Here is a 22847-nt window from a genome sequence, read left to right as displayed (position 1 = left end):
CCACCAAACCATTATAATATGAAATGTTAAAGGGCCTTATTTAAGAAAAAGAAGATCAAAACTGTGAACATTAAAATGACAAGAAATTCACAACTATCAGCAATTAAATCTAAAAAACAAACCAAGCAAACAAGCAGAATGGAAACTGAATCATAAATACAGAGATCATTTGGAGGGTTATCAGTTGCAAGGGGGAAGTTGAAGGGTGGGGAAGGTACAGGGAATAAGAATTACAAATTGGTAAGTACAGAATAGACAGGGATATGTTAACAACAGTATAGGAAATGGAGTAGCCAAAAAACTTATATGCACAACCCATTGGACATGAACAAAGGTGGGGGCACATAGCCAGAGGGAATGGCAGGAACTGGTAGAAGGGGGCAAAAGAGGAAAAAATGAGACAACTGTAATAGTATAATCAATAAAATATTTTTTTAAATGTACTTAGTTTTTATGGTCTCCCATGCAGCCTATTGTTGTGTTGTTGTTGTTGTTGTTGTTGTTGTTGTTGTTAAAAAATAAAGTTTCTGATTGGTTTTTTATAATGTTTCACTTTGGTGATTTCTTATAAAAGACAAATGGCATACTACTTACTCATTTAACATGTTCACACAATGGGGATACAATAGTAAATTGAACATCTGAAAATTATTTCCTTCATGGAGCTTGTATTTTATGGAATGAGACAGAGTAATTAATCCAAAATATAAAATAGAAGAGATGGTGGGAAAGTTCCTCACGACCATACAAAGGGAATTTGGATTAATGGAATAAGAACAGTCTAAGAATCCTGGGCTTCAATGGTGACAAATTTAAACACAGATTGAGGGTAATAAGAGTAGTCTTTTTGGTTATGTGGCAGAGAGTGGTGCTGAGCTGTGGTGTTTGGGATAAGGTACAGAAGGGGTAAGGCTCTTTCCAGAAACCTGTGGATACAGTTACTCAGTAAATTGGAAGGGAGATCAAAAGAAAATACTCAGAATAAAACATGGGGAAAAACAACAAAATATACATTAGAAATTAAGAGAAATAAAAATGGTGAGAAAGGCTTCAAATACATATAATTAGAGTATCAAAAAGAGAGGAGAAAGAAAATGGGATATTTAGTGCAATATTTGAAAAGATGTTGACTAAGAACCTTTTGAAATTGATGAAACACACAAAGGAATAGATTCAAGAAGTCCTATTAACCACAAACAAAATAAAATGATAACCATATTTTTAAAAAATTAAGTACCTGGGCATAAATTTAACCAAGGAGGTAAAAGACCTATATTTGAAAAACTAGAATACTGAAAGAAGAATTAAGGAAGATACAAATAAATGGGAGCATATACCATTTTCATGGACTGGGGTAATTAACATCATTAAAATGGACATACTACCCAAAGCAATCTATAGATGCAACACAATTCCTATTAAAATACCAATGGCATATTTCACAGATCTAGAACAAATATTTTGAAAATTTATATGGAACCAAAAAAGACCCCAAATAGCCTCAGTAATCTTGAGAAAGAAGAACAGAGTAGGAGGGATCACAATACATGATATCAAACTAAACCACAAGGCCATAGTAATCAAAACAGTCTGGTACTGACTTAAGAACACACACATAGATTAATGGAACAAAATACAAACCCCAGAAATAAACCCAAGTCTTTATGGTCAATTAACATTTGACAAAGGGGACAGGAGAATAAAATGGAGTAAAAATAGCCTCTTCAACAAATGGTGTTGAGAGATCTGAACAAGTACATGCAAAAATATGAAATTAGACCACCAACTTACACCATACACCAAAATAAACTCAAGATGGATAAAAGACCTAAATATAAGTTGTGACACCATAGAAGTCCTAGAGGAAGCATAGGCAGGAAAATTACAGATATCCCATGCAGCAATATTTTCACTGATATATCCTCTGGGGCAAGGGACATAAAGGAAAGAGTAAATAAATGGGACTGCTACAAATTAAAAAAAAATTCTTCACAGCTAAAGAAACCATCATCAAAATGAAAATGCAACTGACTGTATGGGAGAACATATTTGCCAATGATATATTGGACAAGGGTTTGATCTCCAAAGTATATAAAGAACTCAGTCAACTCAACACCAGAAGACCAACTATCCAATAAAAAAATGGCAAAGGACCTGAATAGACACTTCTCCAAGGAGACATACAAATGACTCATACACTTATAAAAAGATGCTCAACATTACTAGCCATCAGAGAGATGCAAATTAAAACCACAGTGAAATATCACCTCACACTGGTGAGAATGGCCATCATAAACAAATCAACAAAAACACATGGTGGTGAGGATGTGGAGAAAAGGGAACCCTAGAGTGCTGTTGGTGGGAATGCAGACTGGTGCAGCCACTGTGGAAAACAATACGGAATTTCCTGAAAACACTAAAAATGGAACTGCCTTTTGACCCTGCAATTCCACTTGTTGGAATATAAGAATCCCAAATCACCGAGTCAAAAGGACTTATGCACCCCTGTGTTCATAGCAGCACTATTTACAATAGCCAAGTGCTAGAAACAGCCTAAGTTCCCATTAATAGATTAATGGATCAAAAAACTGTGGTACATTTACCCAATGGAATACTATGCAGCAGAAAGAAAGAAGGAACTCCTACCTTTTGTGACAGCGTGGATGGACTAGAGAATATTGTGGTAAGTGAAATAAGCCAATTGGTGGAAGACACCATATGATCTCACCTATAAGAGAAATCTAATGAACAAAATTATGAGCAAAAGAGAACCAGAGGCTTGGAACCAAGGAACAGACTGACAGTGACTAGAGGGGAGGCCGAAGGGGGATAGTGGTGGAAAGAAGGGAAAGGGACTAGTCAAAGAACATGTATGAATGACCTATTGACATGGACAACGGTGTTGGAATTGACTGTGGGAGTGGGGGGTGGGCTGGGCAGAGGAGGACAAAGGGAAAAAATGGGACAACAATAATAGAATAACAATAAATTTAAAAGACAACTATAGGCATATGACGATAAAACTGCTGGAAACAAATAGCAAAGATAACAAAATGGCCAAAGTGTGTTAAAAAATGGTATTTTCAAAGAAGCATCTATTAGAATGAAACCTAGTTTTTCAAGAGAAAAATAGAAGCCAGATCATGGGGTCACATCTTCATGAGTGCTATATGAAAATAACTGTTATCCTAGAATTCTGTACCCAGCAATCTTCAAAAATAAAAATGAGGAAACTTTTAGGGTGATAATAGTGCAGTTGTCAAATCCTATTGATGGTGAGTATGTGATTTGTCCATTTCACTGTAAAATTTGTCCTCCATAAATAACTATTTAACAACATTCATGTTAGTACCTTAATATTTTTATTATCTTTGGTAATACTTGTTTTTCAGTTTTTATTTGAAAAATTTTTAATCATTTTTGTTTCACCCCAACACTTTATTTAGGTAAATTTTAGGCAGGAAATAAGGTGAAATGAAAGAGAAATAAAGACCTTTTCAAATAAACAAAAGGTGAGGGAGTTGACCACCACTAGAGTTGCCTTCTTTAAAAGTATTGCTAAAAACAGTCCTTCAACTTGTGGGGCAAGGGAGGAAAGAAAGAAAAGGACACTAGGTAGCAACACTAAAGCACACAAAAATATAAAACACTCTATAAATTCATAAACATATACAACTTGTAATCATGTAATAGTGGTGTGTAAATTGTGTTTAATTGTGGTATAGAATTTTACAAATAAAATCATTAGAAACCGTAAAACTATGTTAAATAATACAGAATATACAAAGATGTAAATTTACGACATCAATAACAAAGACTAGCAGAGAGAAAGTGTAAAGGAATAGAATTTTAACAGCTGCAACATTGAAAAAATGACAAAATAACTAAAAGACATAAACAGTTAATAAAATAACAAGTCCTCTACTAGAAGTTACTTCAAATGTAAATAAACTCCATAATCAAGAGATACAGAGTGGCTGAATGGATTAAAACAATTAAGATATAACTACACTTTCTGTGTAGATTCAGTTCAGATATAAGAGCATACATAGGCTGAGCATGGAAGGATGGAAAAACATTCCATGAAAATGATAAAGACAGCAGGGGTGGCCATACTTAGATACATAGACTCTAAGTCAAAAAATATCACAAGGGTCACAGAAAGTTATATAATGATAAGAGAGTTCCCAAGGAAGATGTAGCAACTATAAATATATGTGCACTTAACAGCAGAGCAACCTAACATATGAAACAAACATTGGCAGAATTCAAGTGGGAAATGCTTTCAATTATGTATAGATCAGTCAGGGCAAATAATGCTGAAACAGACATTGAACAATACTGTAGACTAATAGGACCTCATAGACATAAAATAACCCTTCATCTAAGAGCAGCAGAATACAGATTCTCAAGCACATAAGAAACATTTTCCAGGATAGAAGACTTTTTAGGCCACAAAGCAAGTCAAGAAATACAAGATTAAAATCATAATGAATGGAACAATAGAAATCAATAGCAAAAGAAACACTGGAAAATTCACGAATATGTTGAAATTAAACAACACACTCTTGAACAACCAATGGGTCAAAGGAAAAAAAATCACAAGAGAAATTAGACAATATCTAGAGACAAATGTAAATGAAAACAGAACACACCAAAATAAGGGATGCAACAAAACAATACCAAGAGGGAAATTTATAGTGGTAAATACCTACATTAAAAACAGAAGAAAAAGAGTTAACATAGTTAAAATATCTATATTACCCAAAACAGTACACATGTTTGATGCAGTCACCATCAAAAGACCCCAAATAGCCAAAGCAACCTGGAGGAAAAAGAATGAAACTCAGGTATCATGTTCCTTGACTTTAAGTAATACTGCAAAGTGGCAATAATCAAAGACAAACTCTCAAACCAATGAAACAGAAGTGGGAGCCCAAAAATACACCCACATGTATATGGGCAAATAATCTTCAACAAAGGAACCAAAAACATTCAATAGAGAAAAGAAAGCCTCTTCGATAAATGGTGCTAGGAGAATTGGAAAGCCCCATGCTACAGAATGAAACTAGACTACTGTTTTTGTCTTCAAATACAAAAATTAACTCAAAATGGATCAAAGACCTAACCATAATACTTGAAACAAATTATAGAAAAAATAGGTACTGAACATATGGACCATGATCTTACAGAGGATTTTATGAATTTGACCCCAAAGAGATTAGAAGTCAAAGCAAGAAGAAATGAATAGGACTGTACCAAACTAAAAATCTTCTGCCCAGTGTAAGAAACTGCCAACAAAACAAAAAGGCATTTGCAAACAACAGCTTTGACAGGTGTTGATATCCAAAATATATAAAGAATTCATACAACTCAACACCAAACAATTTAATTTTAAAAAATGAGCAGTGGACCTAAACAGACCCTTTTCCCAAGAACACATACAAATAGCCAATGTATATGTGAAAAGATGATCAACTTCACCAGTAGTTGGGGAGTTGCAAATAAAGTGAAATGTCAGAAAAAGTAAAGAATCATATGTTTTTACTCATATGTGGAATATAAACCTGAAAGCAACAAATGAACAAACAAGACAACACAAACAAAAACTCAGAGACACAGACAACATGCTGGTTACCAGAGGGAAGGTGGGGTGGGGATTAGTAAAGGGGTCAACTGTATACAGGCAGTGGACACACAATGCAATGCACAGATGATGCATTATAGAATTGTACACTTGACACCCATATAATTTTGTTAACCAACATCACCCAAATAATTTATTTTAAAAATTTAGAATTAGGTAGATAAGCAAATGCTAAATTTCAGAGTTACAGAGTACATTTTATGTAAGATGCATATGTATATATGGAGAGAGAAAGAGAAGTCTAAAACAAATATTTTTTATCAACTTTTCCTTACAAAAACATTGCTTTATCTTTCACCCCTACAATTATATATATATGTGATTAAAAATCTATATTTCAGTGGCTAAAACTCATGTGACTAAAGAAGTTCAGCTGAAAAAAAATCTCAAATTGACCCTAAGACTACATTTCAAGGAACTAGATAAAGAACACACTGCACCAAAAGTTAAGAAAAGAAAGGAAATAATAAAGATTAAACTAGAAATAAGCAAAATAAAGAATATGAAACAATAGAAAAAATGTGAAACAGTCATCTTTTGAAAAACTTAAGAAAATTGACAGTCATTAACTTGACTAAGAATAATAGAAGACTGAAATTACAAAAAAAAAGAAAACTGCTAGAGAAGACTTCACAAATGGTGTCACAGAAATAAAAAGGATCATAAAAGACTACCATGAATATTTATATGCCAAAATATTGGATAAACTGTAAAGAATGGATAAATTTCTAGAATAATGCAACCTACAAAGATTGAATCACAAAGGAATTTAAAATCTGAGCAGACCCATAATTAGTAAGGAGGTCGATGCAGTAATAAAAAAAAAAAAAAACTTTCCCAACTAAGAAAAGCCTGGGACCAGATGCCTTCACTGAAGATTTCTACCAAACATGTAAAGAGTTGATACCAATTCTCCTCAAACTGTTTCATAAATGGGAGGAGGAGGGAACACCTCAAAACTTATTTTGAGGCCAACATTACCCTGATACCAAATCAGACAAAAAACAAAAACCTGCAAGAAAAAAGACTGCAGTGCAATATTTCTAATAAATGTTTATGTAAAAATCATCTACAAAATACAAGCAAATGGAACTCAACAATACATTAGCAGAATTATACACCATGACCAAATATTTATTCATGGAATACAATGATGGTTCAGTATGTGAAAATTAATCAATATAACATACCACATTAACACAATGGAGGACAAAAAGCACACAGTTGTCTCATAGAAAAAGTATTTGACAAAGTTCAACATGCTTTCACAATGAAATGCTCAGCAAAGAGTAGGAGGAAATTACTTCAACGTAATAATAACCATAGATAAAGCCTATAACTATTGTACTCAATGGTGAAAACCTGACAGCTTTTCCACTACAATTAGGAACAATTGAAGGATGCCCTATTTCTCTACTTCCATTCAACATATTACTGGAAATCCTAGTCAGAGCAATTAGACAAGAAGAAATAAAAGGCATCTATATCAGAAAGGAAGTAGGATATTCTTTTATTGGCAGATGATGTGATCTTATATACAGAAAACTAAGGATTCCACAAAATACTTGTTAGAACTAATGAACAAATTTAGCGAAGTTTCAGGTGCACAAAAAGCAGTTGCATTGCTATACACTTAAACAATCTGAAAAGAAATTTAAGAAAACAATCCCATTCACAATAGCTTCAAAAATAAAATACTTAGGAATAAACTTAACTGAGGAGCTGGAAGACTTAGAGGACTACAAAACACTATATAGACTACCCAGAGCAATTTGCAGATTCAGTGTCATCCCTATAAAAATCCCAATGGCATTTGTTTTGCAGAAATAGAAAAGATTATCCTAAAGTTTATATGGAATCTCAAAGGACCCCAAATAGCTAAAGTAGTCTTGAGACGAAAAAACAATGCTGGAGACTTCACACTTCCTTGTTTTAAAACATATTGTGCCCTGGCTGGCGTAGCTCAGTGGATTGAGCACGGGCTGGGAACCAAAGTGTCCCAGGTTCGATTCCCAGCCAGGGTGCATTCCTGGGTTGCAGGCCATAACCCCCAGCAACTGCACATTGATGTTATGTTTCTCTCCCTCTCTCTCTCTCTCTCTCTCTCTCTCTCTCTCTCTCTCTCTCTCTCTCTCTCCTTCTCTTCCCTCTCTAAAAAAATAAATAAATAAAATCTTTAAAAAAACATATTGCAAAACTACAGACATAAAGACAGACATATGTAGACCAATGAAACAGACTAGAGAACCCAGAAACAAATCCTTAATACATGTGGTTGTGATCTTTAATAATGGTGTCCGGGACACACAATAGGGAAATCATGGTATTTTCAACAAATGATGCTGGGTAAACTGGATATCAACATTTAAAATAATAATAATTTGGACCCTTACCTTACACAAAATACAAAAATTAACTCAAAATAGGTTAAAGCCCTAAACATAGGGCCTGAAACTTTAAAACACCTAGAAGAACACATATGGAAAATTTTTATGACATTGGATTGGCATCGATTTCTTGGATATGACATAAAAAGCACAGGCAACAAAAGCAAGAATAGACATGGAACTTAAAAGCTTCTTCAGAGCAATAGAATCAATCAACAGAATGAAAATGTGACCTACAGAATGGGAGAAAGTATCTGCAAACTATATTTATGCAGAGTATGTAAAGAACTACAACTCCATAGCAACAACAATTAAAAATTCATTTTAAAAATAGGCAGAGAACTTGAATAGACGTGTCTCCAAAGAAAATGCCTAACAGATAAACAAAACGATGATCAGCATCACTAATCATCAAGTATAGCCAATAAAACCGCAGCAAGATATCACCTCATATTTGTTAGGATGACTGATCAGAAAACCAGAAAAAAAAATACCATGCATGATGAAGATGTAGTGATAAATGGGAATGCTCATGAAGTTTGGTGAGAATGTAAAATGGTGTGGCCTCTATGGAAAACAGTACAGAAGTGCCTCAAAATAAGTAAAGCTGCAACTACCACATGATCCAGCACTCCGCCATCCAGGATTATTATACAAAATAATTGAAATCAGGATCTTAAAGAGAAATTTGTATTCCCACATTTACTGTAGCATTATTTAGAATAGGTGAGATCTGGGAACAACCTAAGTGTCACCTACGGATGAACAGATGATGGAAAGTGGACTATACGTACAAACAATGGAATATTACTCCGCCTTACAAAATAAAGCAATCCTGTCAGATGCAGCAACGTGGAAGAACCTCAAGAACATTATACCATGTGAAATTAGCTAGTAACAAAAAGACAAATCTGCATGACTCCACTTACAGGACATATCTAAAACACTCAAACTCTTAAAAACAGAAAATAGAATGTCGGTTTCCAGGGAGTGTCAGGAAGAGGAAGAGAGGAGTTGTTCAGTGGGTATAGAGTTTCAGTTTTACAAGATAAAGTTCTAGAGAAATTTTTCACAACAAGGTTCAAATAGTTAATACTACTGTGCTATACATTTAAAAATGGTTAAGATGCTACGTTTTATTTCTTTACCACATTAAAAAAGACAGCTAGAAAACGTAAATATGTGGAAATTAAACAATAAATTTCTAAATAATCTATGGCAAAAGGAGTAAATCCCAAGGGAAATTAAACATTTTGAACAAGTTGCTAATGAAAAATTTGATATATCAAAATTGTGAAGTAACATTAAAGCAGAATTTCTGATTAAATGTACAGCCTCAAACATGTATGTGGAGAATATCTAAAAATTACTGAGTTCAGCAATCATCACAAGAAGTTAAAGAATAGCAATTTAACCCCCCCAAAAAGAAATAATGAAGTTAAAAAGAAATTAATTAAATAAAACACAAAGATAAAATAGAGAAATCACCACAGTCAATAGTTAGTTCTCAGAAGGAAATGACTGAACTTGAGCGATCCCTGGCCATAATGACAGATAGAAAGAGAAGGCACAAATAAATCTTAAAAAGAAGATATCTTATGGTTCCTTCATATGGTAAAAAGATAAAAGGGGATGTTGCCAATCACTCTACATCACTAAACTTGAAAACCTCAGTGAAGTGGAAAAACTCATGAAAAAAACTTTGACACCAGAAAAATATGGCAAATCTGAATACTCATATATCTTAAAGAAATTAAATTCATTACTAAAAACCTTCACACATTTCCAGGTCTAAATGCTTTACATGTAAATTTTACCAAACAATTAAGGGGGAAATTGCCAGTTTTACAGAAATGCATGTTAACAAAAGAGGGAACTCATTTTATCAGGTTAGTATAACCCAAAATCTGTTAAGTATAACTGACATTTCTGTAGAAAATGTTTTGGAAAGGATGACTGACTATATGTCCTTTCAGTGTTATTCTGGAGTATTGTTGCACAAGCCCATTCAAGGTATATTTATTTTCTAGGAGATGAGCTTTTATTTCCCTTACTGATTATTGATTAAGGCCTAGACTCTATGAAGTTACTAATTAATATGTAGATATTTTTAGGAGGAATGTGAATTATTTCTGCTAAGTAGAAAAGATAATGTCAAAAGTTACATTTTATTGTCCTGTAGGATATTAACCAGTTTTGTATGTCTATTCCAGAGTTCTTTCATTACAGGTGTGTCTTCTCTCAGATTCTTTTGGACCAGATTTACTCAGTGGAATAAATCAATATGTACTGATATTTGAGACATGTTCACCCTATAGTTTCATTAGACTTATAACTCTAATTTATTAAAAATATATTGGGAAGAGGGGAGGGGTGGGAGGGACTGGAAAAGATTAGCCAAAGAACATATATGCATGTATGCATAGTCCAGAGATACAGACAACAATGTGGGGAAGGCTGGGGTGGCAGAGGTGGGGACTCGGTGGAAGGGGGCAAAAAGGGATAAAATGGGGGACATCTGTAGTAGTGTCAACAATAAAAAATATATATACTCAGAAATAATAAAATCTGATAATGACATTAAGCTAGGAAAATTGTAAATCAATCTCATGCATAACTATACCTTTAAAAATCCTCCACAAAATATTATCAAATTAAACCTAGGATATATGAAATGAATACTACTACGTCATGACCATGTTGGATTATTCCGTGGATGCAAAGCTTCTGACATCTGAAATCAGTCACTGGATTCACCATATTAACAGAATAAAAAAGACAACAACATATGATCACCTGCAATAAATGCAGCAAACATCATACTTAATATGGCAATGATGAATTTTTTTTAATATTTTATTTATTTATTTTTAGAGAGGGAAGGGAAGGAGATAGAGAGAGAAAGAGAAACATCGATGTGAGGTTGCTGGGGGTCATGGCCTGCAACCCAGGCATGTACCCTGACTGGGAATCGAACCTGCAATACTTTGGTTTGCAGCCCACGCTCAATCCACTGAGCTATGCCAGCCAGGGCACAATGATGAAACCTTTATTTTTTAAAAGATTTTTAAAATTTATTTTTAGAGAGAAGGAAAGGGAGAAAGGGAAAGAAACATCAATGTTTGGTTGCCTCTTGGGCGCCCCCTACTGGGGAGGTGTACCACAAGCCAGGCCTTTTCCCCAACTGGGAGTCAACCAGCGACCCTTTGGTTCACAGCCAGTGCTCAATCCACTGAGCTACACCAGCCAGGGCACAATGATGAAATCTTTTCATTTGAGTTTAAGGACAAAATAAGGGTCCCTGAAATTATTGCTTCAGTTCAACCAGTGGGGAAGGCAAGAAAAATAAATAAATGTATGAATTCAGAAAAGGAAGAAATAAAACTATTTATTATTTGCAGATTATAACTATATAAATAGAACATGTAAAACAAACTTACAAATACATTCTTAGAATTAATACTGAGTTCTGTAAGCTTTCTGGGTACAAGGCTAATTTAGACAAAGTTTTATTTATGTATAGCAAGAAATAGAAATGAATCAGGCTGCCTTCCACTTTCAGGTTGAGTGATCATGAGTGAATTTTCTGATTCTAAAACACACAATTTTTCCATATCTTAACATCTTTGAAATTATGTATCTTACCATAGATGTTGACTTAGATTTGATGAATATGCTAGGACCTTGTAAGATAGTTGTGAAAATTAAATGAGTGAATATAATAAATTTAAAGTTCTTACAACAGTGCCATTTGCAAATATATACATATGTTCAAGCAATGTTAGCTCTAATTATGATTTTCTTCCATTATGTTTTATAACAAGTTACTGTTTGCATAAAGAAAGCTACTGATTATTTATAAATTTATTTTATACAACTAGCTTACAAAAGTTTTATTATTTCTGGTATTTCTTAGTTGATTCTCTTGGGTTTCTCCAAAATATATACTGTACATATATTGCCCTGGCTGGTATGGCTCCGTTGATTACAGCATCCTCCTGTAGAACAAAAGGTTGCAAGTCTGATTCCCAGTCAGGGCACATACCTAGGTTGCAGGTTTGATTTTTGGTCAGAGTGCATACAAGAAGTCAGCTAATTGATGTTTCTCTCATATATCAGTGTTTCATTCTCTCTCACCCTTCGTCTCTCTCTAAAAACAATGAAAAAATGTCCTCAGGTGAGGATAAAAAAATTTTAAAGAATATATACATATCAATTCTCTCATTTTATTCTTTTTGAGTTTCATTTTTTCAGTCCTTTAAAAACAGTTTATAAAAAAATAGCAATGATAACAATAATAATAATGAAAGTAATGAAAACCAACACCAATGTAAAATGGTGTGTAACAGGTACTCTTCTAAGCATTTTAAATATGAACACCCTTGCCCTTTAATTTCTAATACAATAGTTAAATTATAGCACATCAACTCAATAGAATAGTATACATCCATTGAAAATACTCATTATAGGGGATTCCAGCCAATATGGTGGCATAGGTGGACGTACCATACTTCCACGCACAACCAAGATTGGAACAACAACAATTTAGAGGCAGAATAACACCCAGAACTGATAGAAAATTTATCTGAAATTTATCTGAATGGAAGTCGGACAGCCAAGAAGTTGAAATAGACCCATTCATCCAGACCAGTAGGAGGGTCAGAGACCAGCAGCTGGGAGTGGAGAACAGGGAGAATTGAGCACATAAGGCAACCGGGAGTGCATGAGGCATCTGGGGCACGCAAGATTGCAGCGGGTGGACCCTGAGTGTGCAAGTGGCAGCTGGCGGACCCAGTGATGCGGCCATTGTGGACCAGGGCAGAGTGCACAGCCAAGGATCCCAGGGAAAGGACTGGGGTCCCACAGAGAGCGGAGCTGCCGCCATTGCACCCTCTTGACCCCACCCTCACATACAATGTCACAATCTAGCGACTGGGGTGCCCAGCCCTGGTGAACTTGTAAGGCTCCGCCCCTCACCATAATAAGAGCGACCAGACCAAAAAAAAAAAAAAGAGAGAGAGAGATGGCTCAACCAGAACAAATCTGTGCCCCAGAACTCATCCTTTTGAGCGACTAAGAGATAGCTAACCTATCAGATGCACAGTTCAAAACACTGGTGATCAGGAAGCTCACAGAATTGGTTGATTTTGGTCACAAATTAGATGAACAAATGCAGGTTACCATAAAAGAAATGAAGGAAAATGCATAGAGAACCAATAGTGATGCGAAGGAAACTGGGACTCAAAACAATAGAGTGGACCAGAAGGAAGAAAGAAACAACCAAACAGAAAAGAATGAAGAAATAAGAATTCAAAAAAACAAGGAGAAGCTCAGGAACCTCCAAGACATCTGTAAATGATCCAACATCTGAATTATAGGGGTACCAGAAGGGGAAGAGGTAGAGCAACAGATTGAAAACGTATTTGAACAAACAATAAAGGAGAACTTCCCCATTCTGGCAAAGGAAATAGACTTCCAGGAAGTCCAGGAAGCTCAGAGAGCCCCAAAGAAGTTGGATCCAAGAAGAAACACACCAAGGCACCTCATAATTACATTAGCCAAGGTAAAAATGAAGGAGAGAATCCTAGAAGCAGCAAGAGATGAGGGGACAGTAACCTACAAAGGAGTTCCCATCAGACTGTTAGCTGATTTCTCAAAAGAGACCTTATAGGCAAGAAGGGGCTGGAAAGAAGTATTCCAAGTCATGAAAGACAAGGACCTACATCCCAGATTGCTCTATCCAGCAAAGCTTTCATTTAGAATGGAAGGGCAGATAAAGTGCTTCTCAGATAAGGTCAGATGAGGAATTCATCATCACCAAGCCCTTAATTTATGAAATGTTAAAGGAACTTATCTAAGAAAAGAAGATTTAAAAAAACACATATAGTAAAAGGACAGCAAACTCACAGTTATTAACAACCACACTTAAAGCAAAACCAAAGGAAATTAAGCAAACAACTAGAACAGGAACAAAACCACAGAAATGGAGATCACGTGGAGGGTTAGCAACAGGGGAGTGGGAGGAGGAGAGAGGGGAAAAAGGTACGAAGAATAAGTAGCACAGATTGTAGGTAGAAAATAGGGGGAGGGTAAGAATAGTATGAGAAATGTAGAAGCTAAAGAACTGAAAAGTATGACACATGGACATGAACTAAAGCAGGGGAAGTGGATGGGAGAGGGTGTACAAGGTGGAGGGGAGTGAAGGGGGGAAATGGGACAACTGTAATAGCATAATTAATAATGTATATTAAAAATAAAATAAAACAAAAATCTTAAAACAAGAAAATACTCATTATAAAGGGTATAAAACATTGATAATTGCATATTATCAACTACATACAATCATGCCTATAATATTTATGCATCTGAGAAAAAGACAAGAAGAAATATGGAAAATGATTTGCTAGGAAGGAATTCTAGATTTTTGCTTTTAAATTTCTCTTATTTGTGCTAAAATTTGATAATGATCTTTTAAAATATGTTAATGCTTTGTAATCTAAGAACACAATCTATACTTCCATGTTAAAAGTGGGGGAAATTTTCCAGTTGTAAGTAGAGAACTTTTGTAAGAAAACAGAAGAATTTTTTAGTATAATGCTTTCATCACTATAGTTGGCCTTGTCAATATATTGAAAATGGGATGAGGAATTGAAGTCCTTGGAAGTAGCTGTGGACAGAATAGAAAATAAAAGTGTCTCAGGGAGCATTAATGATTAATACAAATTCCCCCAAAAGTAAGTCAGTCTCAAGTATTAGAAATTAGCTATTATTTAACAGTAATATTATTAAATACTATTAAATTGAAATATGAATATTTAATAATACCTATTAATTGTAAAATGGCTCCTATAATAATAGAAAATGGTTAAATTTTGACATTATTCCAATGGTACTATTTTCAGAATGATTGTTAACAGTGTGTTTGGTGCCACATTACATCAAGAATTCTATTCTTAATATATTCAATAATAGTAAAATATGATACACCTCATATATATGGTATGCATGATCTATAATACCTGTATATGATGTCAGGTGGCTACTGAAAATATCAAGGGGAACAAACACCTTGTAAAGTATATGATTGTAACCACTGTATACCTGAAACTAATACAAAATAATGCTGAAACCTAAACTATAATTTAAAAAATTATTTTAAAGAAAAAACATTTTCAAAGACATGAGTTTTAGAGTCCAACAGATATTGAGGTATTTGTGATTTTTTTAAACTGTAGCTCTGTACCTTCATTTAAGCTATAAAACTTATAATAACCTGTTTCTTATCTCTAAAATAAGCATGCTATGCATTGTTGTAACAAGCATTAAATCTATAAAAAGGAATTGTATATTGTTGTAATAACCCTGTGTAATAAACAACCTCAACTGTTAAAAAATTCATCCTTATTGCTCATACACCATCTAGTATGATACTGTGCAGCTTCGCAGCTGTATACTAGGCAGTCTCCTTCAGTTCTTTTCTGTGCCTCTGTGTGTGTCTGTGGATTGCTGATCCAATTCAAACATGTGAAAAAACATTTTTTCCTCAAAATGACTTTTTTTCTAATAATTTACTAATGGCAAAGAATTAAAGTCACTTTAAAAATAATATTCTTTGCTGTTTTAAAATTAATTCCCCTGTTTAGGTCCTAAGGCAGTTCAAATTCAATTTGAAATAAGATAGGAATTGGTGTCTGCTTATATTTTTGCACATTCTTTAACTGTGACATAATACATAAATAAATATTCCTCCATCTTCTCTGCAACTGAATAAAGTTCAGAACAAAACTGTGGACTCCAACAGGCTACTTTTTACTTTGTTTATAATTTGGACCATGGTCCACATATAGGAAAATATTATGCAATGTATTATATCACATACTATTTCATTGCTTCTTCAGTTGATTCAATTTCATAGCTATCATTTATTTGCTTAAATAAGTGAATATCTAATCAGAGAATATAATATCCTTTGGGAATCTAGCATTTTTTAGCTTCCTTTTAAGCCTCTACTGAACTTTTTCCTAGAAGAATAGGGGATAGTAATGGAGTCTCCTGAGAACTTCCAAACCCACAGTTTTCACTTAACTGGAGACTTTGTTTCCTTATTCAAGTCAAGCAAGTATTTATGTATATTTTGAATTTCTGGTTTAGATTTTTGACCCAACCCTAATTATATGCTAAGGTTCATTTCCATTGTATATACAATGGGGCTTTTAGCTTGCAACAAGTACTTTACTAAAACACAGAGAACATTTCAGAATGGATTTAGGATTGGCAATTTACATTCCCTCTTTGAACTTAGCATATGTCCTTTCCAATCTTTGTTCTTTCCAGTCTGGTTTCTCTATATTGTCAGTGGTAATCATACACTTCTAAAAAAGAAAGCTAGCTTATAATAAAATGTAGACTTGATCTGTCAAACTTATCTTAATTACTTCAGGTGTAATTATAGTTCTTTAGCTTGCCTTAAGCATAGCTAACTGTTATTAAACATGAAACATGATGAATATGTTATCAAGAAAAAGCCCAAGTTTAACCCATTTTGTCCCATTAATGTTAAATGAGTGACCTTTTATATTTAAGGCTTTCTGCCTCCTCATTTTTTCCTAGTAAAATCATATTTCAGCATGTGAAACAAATGTTATTAGAGAATGTTTTAAATATCACATTTCCTAATTTTAGAAACATTACATGGGAATTGCTTTGGTGTATTTTTATACTTTTTCTACTAGACTAGGTTATAAGCTTGATGAGAGGGAGGTCATTTTTCTCTTATTGACTGATAACATCATAGTACCTATAATATCACGGTGCCTGGCATTTAGTAGGCACTCATTAAATATTTGTTCAATTCAGCTGAAGTGAATTAGCTAACTCTTTAAATTTGTTAAAGGGTGAATGATTGATTTAAAAGCCATCCTTTAAAGCAGTCTAGGGCCCCACCTATCAATTGCTACCACACACAAAATAGTTATTGGAGCACCAGGCTGTTTATAAGAGAAAATGGGGCAAGAGTGCAACCTGAAAGACATCCTAGACTTTTGTGTGGTAGGCGTAGAAGTAGCATCATCCATCTTTAGTTTGTGTCCATGTGTGAACATAAGATAAGGTGATTGTTCATAGGAAAAAGTGCGTACATTGAAGATAACTCATAGGTGAGTACTGGATCTTAAAGTCTAAAACCTTCTGTATTACTTAATAGAGATTTTAAGTTAAGTAGTTTTGGATACTTAAGAAGTTTATCCAATAATAATTCATATAAAAACTACATTGAATGGATTACCATGTGTGTTTTAAAAATTAAGGCACATGTACAGATTCAGTGTGGATTTTGTTTGGGCCATTTATATTTGGTAAGGTATATTTTATTATATTTCACCAAATTTTAATATTAACATTTACACAATAGTTAAATGTATAAAAGAATTTTTTAGTCATATCATTGTATTATGGTTATACTTAAAAAGAAGAGTTCTCCTCCTTCACTTACTGAGAAATGTACAGATGAAATCCTGTGATATCATGGTAATGGTGTGGATAAAGAGAAAGGGTGGAAGTACAGACAGACAGGGTTCGCCTGGCACTGATGATAGTCCATGCTGGGTGGCACTAACGCTAGACTGAGTGTGTTCTCGTTTGACTCTACCCAAAGGAAGGAAATCATATAACCCATGAATTATTTGCCCTCTCTTTAAAGTTATTGAGAAAAACAGACCTCAGGAGCAGGAATTAATCATCTTTGACTTTTCTAAAATGTATCGATTAGTTTTACAGAAATGTCTTTTTTCTCAGGTTTATATTGTGAAAAACCATATAATAAAAACACTGTTTTGATGTGAAACAGTTTTAAAAACCACTTGTAAACCACTTTGAAAAACTGAAGGGAAATGTACTTTATTTTTTATTGTGATGTACAAATTTACCTCCAAGATATATTTTTGTTTGTCTACTTATTTTTAACCAAAACCTATTAGAAATTCAATTGTCCATTGGGCTTAATGGATGAAAGTTGTTCTTTAAGGTAATCATAGACAGTTTTCATCTTTAAAAATATATATTTTTAGAGATGAAATGATAGAATCTCAAATAAGTATACTTCTCTATTCCACTTTTAAATGCAAAATGAGATAACTATGAAGAATTAAAATGGGGCTCTATGGCCTATTTGGTGCCCATTTGATTGCCTATAGTAGTTTGGATCCATTGTACCAATAGGCAATAACAAATAAAACCCCAATTGAACATAAACTTGATTTCTTATAAGTATTCCCAGTGCTATAAGTTTATTCATTTATTACTTTGTCCTACTTTAGACAATTTTATTAGTTTATGATTCTTTAAATTTATTTTTTAATGGTGCTAACATAACAACTCTATGCTGGTCTGCTAATACGTGGCTGACATATTTTCCTATTGGAATGTTTTCATTTTTAATAATTTTTAATTTATGCTTTTTTAGTTTGTTTCTTTGCCTTTAATAGCTATATGATATTTTTCCCTTTTCTTGGAGCAGTTCCCAGCCTAACTCCATGCTAGTCAGGTGCAGCACTTTTGGTCACCAACCCCGTGGTGTCATCAATATCAACTTGGTTGCCGTTCTCAGATACCAAGTTTTCCTATTAATGGATCAACTTCCTGCATTTCCTTTTAGTTTTATCTCGAACAAATGTGAATTGCCCTTATTATCCAATTTCAGCTGGGCTTTCCTTTCTTTCTTTTAGCTTCCTGAATCATCATTTCTTATTCTGCTCACTAATCTTTTTGCTTAGCATTTGGCGTCCTCAGACAAGCTGTTTATGGGCAACTGCTCATGTGAGGTGAACTGTAATGAGGACTACATCCTTGCTGTAACAGAGGAAGAAGACCAAAATGAAACCTCGCCTCCCAGCTGGAAATCATTGATTCCCCTTCTACAAAACTGAGTTTACATTTTATTCAGTTATGTATTCTCATTCTTCTTTATTGCTTCATAGTATAATTGTATATGAATACACACATAATTACAAACTTGCTATTATGACTTTTACCTCCTAATTTTTGCAGAATATTAACAATATTAATAATAATCTCTAATGTTAATAAGGCAGATACTTTCTGAGGGTTTCATATGTACCAGAGGGGACCCTAAAAAACCAGAATCATCTTCTGGAGGGCAGGCACCTTGTAGTGCAGGCTTCCCCTGCTAGGTGAGTGTTCTGGGAACCCATCTGCAGCAATGCACCAGTTGGTGCTGCTGTGAGATGCTGCATTTGGCTTCAGTGAATTTTTTTTGAAGTCTCAATGCATTTGCCCATTTTGTGATGAGTGATTTACCAGAGCTCCTGCCCACAATGCGCTGAGTGGTTAGGAGTTTTTGACCAAAACCAGCATGACCTCCATACCACACCCTCCCTGATGTCACCCCTAGAGACCTTGTTTGTTTGTTTGTTTGTTTGTTTGTTTCCACAGATGAAAAAAGTCCTCAGATGGAAACATTTTGCCAATGTGGAAGGGGTGAAACAAAAAACAGCAGAAGCACTAAAAGGCATCAAAATCAGAGTCCAAAATCTGTTTTGTGCAGTGGAAAAACATCGAGATAGGGGTATTGCATCAAATAAATAGTGCTTTGAAGGTGACCAAAGTTTAAACATGTAAGAATAAGTACACAATTTTTTATAAGTAAATTCTATGTTTAGGTCCCCCCTCATATTATGTAATTTAATCCTAAAGTATCAATTACTGAATATATTACTAAGTACTGTCATTTTCACTCTTTTGCACTTCTGGTAAGTTGTAGAGTGGAAATTCAAACAGGCCACTGACCCCAAGGCCTGAGCAATTTTAACCATGATGATATATGGCCTCTGAAAAATACAATTAGGGCAACGGGTTTGCTCATGATGACAAAATAAGCAGTTGAAAAATGTGAACTGAATCCAAACCAGATTGTTCTTCATTGAAATAAAAAAAATAAAACTAATAAAATTATCTTATTTTCCATTTAAATAACTTTGTAATGCAGACATAATATGAGAATTAGTCATCATAAATACCTATGATTTTTTTCTCTCTCTCTTTTCTTCGGCTCCTTCCCTTTCCCTTCAAACTTTAAATTTAACTGTTTTCCTAATGTAAAGATTAATTTCTTCTGAAAGTATATACATACATATATACACACATACCAAAAAAATGTTCATGGAAGGCAAATTGGATTAGTTATGCAAACACATTAATTTTAATTTTAATTGGATTGTTTTCAGAATATTTTTAATTTAGGAATAATAGTGTATTTTAAAATGCAAAAACTTTCGATTTACAAAGAATCTTATTAATTTCCATCATGTGAAGTGGTTCAAAGTGATACAGTGACAATATTTGTAGGTGGCCTGATTCTGATGCACAGGGTGTGGGTGCCTCATCACACACTGTTGTGTCACCTCTGATCCCAGCTACAACTTTGGCGATCCATTCTGGGCACACTGACAAGGTTCTGCCGTAAACTCAGGCTGTGCGCTTCTCCATTCCTGTGCCTCAGGGCTTTCAATGAAGCCAAGGGCGCTTAACTCAGCCCTTGTGCCTCAGCCTGCGAGGGTGAGGGAGTTACTGCCACCTGCAGCAAACCTCAACCAATGGGAGACAGGAAAGCATGAGTATATGCACCAGCCTGACATCCTTCAGAAGAGCGATTTTGAGACACATTCCACAGAATTCCTCAGAGAATCCCCAGTAGAACTGACTGCTCCTTGGTTACCCAGGTCATTAACACACTTGATAGAGTGAACTGGTTTGCTTCCCTGTCTCACTCCCATGTCACCTCACTCTGCTTCCATGGATTCTTCTCCCAAATAAATGACCAGCACCCAAGTTCTTATTCTAGTCCTTGTTCTGGGACACCCCAAACTAAGAGAGTAACTTGAATTGAATGTTCAGATATCGTAGAGAATTTAGTATTCTTTTTAATCCTGCCTTTTAATTTCAGATTTTTAATGGACCTTAAGAAAATCTTTTTAGGCCTATGTACTTGTTCCATACTTGCACAATTCATCAGTTTCAGGGATGCTATATTTATTAATACCTGTAATGTACATTTTAGTGCTTCAAATATGTATTTAAGAGCAAAAACTTTATAAATCCTTTGAAAAACACTTGTTACTTTAAGTTGACCACCTCTAACTATGCATGGCACACTTATTAGAACTCAATGAGAAAGGAAATAATGTGTTTCTTTAACTTGACATTTTATTCTGCAGGATGTTTTTTTTTTACCAGGAATTCTGTTTTGTGGGACGATGTAAGGAAAGTGTTAATTTGGCATCTGTCATTATAGGTTTCATTTACTGTTTTCTTTTTTCTTCTTCTTTTTTCTTTTTTTTTTTCTTCTTCTTTTGCTTTTTTTGTCTTTCTTTTTAAGGTCAAAACTCAGTGTGCTCAGGAAACTCACCCAGTGGCTACCAGTGGGTCAGTGCATCCAGGCCTTTTTATTTCCTTCAAAGAGGAAAGTGTGCTGGATGCAGCTGCTCAAATCAGACCTTTTTTCTCTCCAAGATGCTAATTTAGTTAGAACTCAGTGAGAAAACAGCTTTAAAATTCACAAAACAAATTACCATGTTTATTTATTTTTCTTTATTCTAAGCCTCCCCAAAACCTGAATCTCTGAATATCTGGGATCAAATGACCATTAGGATGAAAATCAACTGTCTGGTGATAGGTATTTATTTAGAAATTCATAAATATCAAAGTTGTAAGGAGAAAAAGTAAAACCTGTAGATGTGAATTATCGCTGAAATGTATTCTAAGCTTTATGCAAATAACCAGGGCTCCTCTCTATAGCCATGTCGCTCAGATGCCTGTGTGTATGTGCGCCGGGTGTGTTATCTGCTTCCTAAAGTGCTTTTGTTAACACCATAATTTTAAATTAAGTTTTTCAGAAAGCTGTTCCTGCTGTACATTTTGGCATCCAAGATTAGGTCAGTGGCCATAAATCTCATTTATGTACTTAATGCAAAGGAGATACTGCTGCCTGGGGAATCGTGTGAGCTGGATTCCTCACTCTGCCCCTCTTACAAGATATTGACATATAAAACAAAATGCTCCCATTTTGTTTTGCATCTTTCTTCATTTAAAACTTTAAATAAAGAATGTTTATGCAAGGTTCTTTTTCATTCATAAAAATGGAAATCTCCCTTTGTGTCTGCATGAGTAGACTTGTATTCTTGTTCACGAATTCGAGTGATAGATTGCCCCATAAAATCTTTACGTTTGGCTTGTGCAGCTGAGTTCATGACTGAATACGGAATGATAAAGAAGCTTTAGCATTTTGTGGAAAGAAAAGAAATCATGCCTTCGAGATGGCCCTTAAGCTGGCTTTTAACTGCCTGGAAATCAGCTAGAAATGTACAATCAAACTTGTCATTAAAGGCATGTTATTTAGTGTAAATCTTGGAGGCATAATCTGTAAATAAATGCAAAGGGATTCTATAATATTATTTGGTTTTCATTATATTTGCATGGAAGTCTGCCAACCCAAATATATATATTTTGCTTTTTTTTTTACCTTTCTATCCATTAGAAGTTAACATAGAAATGATGGATTGTGTCACTGGCCAGTCCAGCAGCCTATTTCTTTCAACACATCACGGTGTATTTACTGTTTCAGCTATATTGTTTTCAATTTCTGGCAAAATAGTCAGTTTTTGATCCTGGGTAGAAAATGTCAGTGCTCACATTTCCTGTGGGGTTTTGGCCTTTTTGTGAAAAGGTAGGGGAGAGCTAAATGAATTATGATGCTGTCATCTGAAGAAACCACAGTGTATTTCTTTGCCAAATTTTAGCAA

The 22847-nt window shown here is 34.5% G+C and overlaps 1 protein-coding gene across 2 annotated transcripts in view; it reads left to right on the top strand.

The window, feature by feature from the left end:
• Window positions 1-19016, top strand: part of DPH6 (diphthamine biosynthesis 6) — a 185785-nt gene extending 166769 nt beyond the window's left edge. Inside the window, exon 9 of one of the 2 annotated variants that reach the window (XM_036031478.1) lies at window positions 18804-19016. In XM_036031478.1, coding sequence (XP_035887371.1) covers window positions 18804-18956 — 153 coding nt within the window. In that variant the 3' untranslated portion in view covers window positions 18957-19016. The remainder of the gene's footprint in view (window positions 1-18803) is intronic. The other variant, XM_036031489.1, reaches the window with a different exon arrangement.
• Window positions 19017-22847: the final 3831 nt, after the last annotated feature.

This window comes from Phyllostomus discolor, chromosome 1 (assembly GCF_004126475.2).
Source record: "Phyllostomus discolor isolate MPI-MPIP mPhyDis1 chromosome 1, mPhyDis1.pri.v3, whole genome shotgun sequence".
Lineage (NCBI taxonomy): Eukaryota > Metazoa > Chordata > Mammalia > Chiroptera > Phyllostomidae > Phyllostomus > Phyllostomus discolor.
The sequence above is the reverse complement of the archived record's forward strand: the minus strand, read 5'-3'. Positions and strand labels throughout refer to the sequence as shown.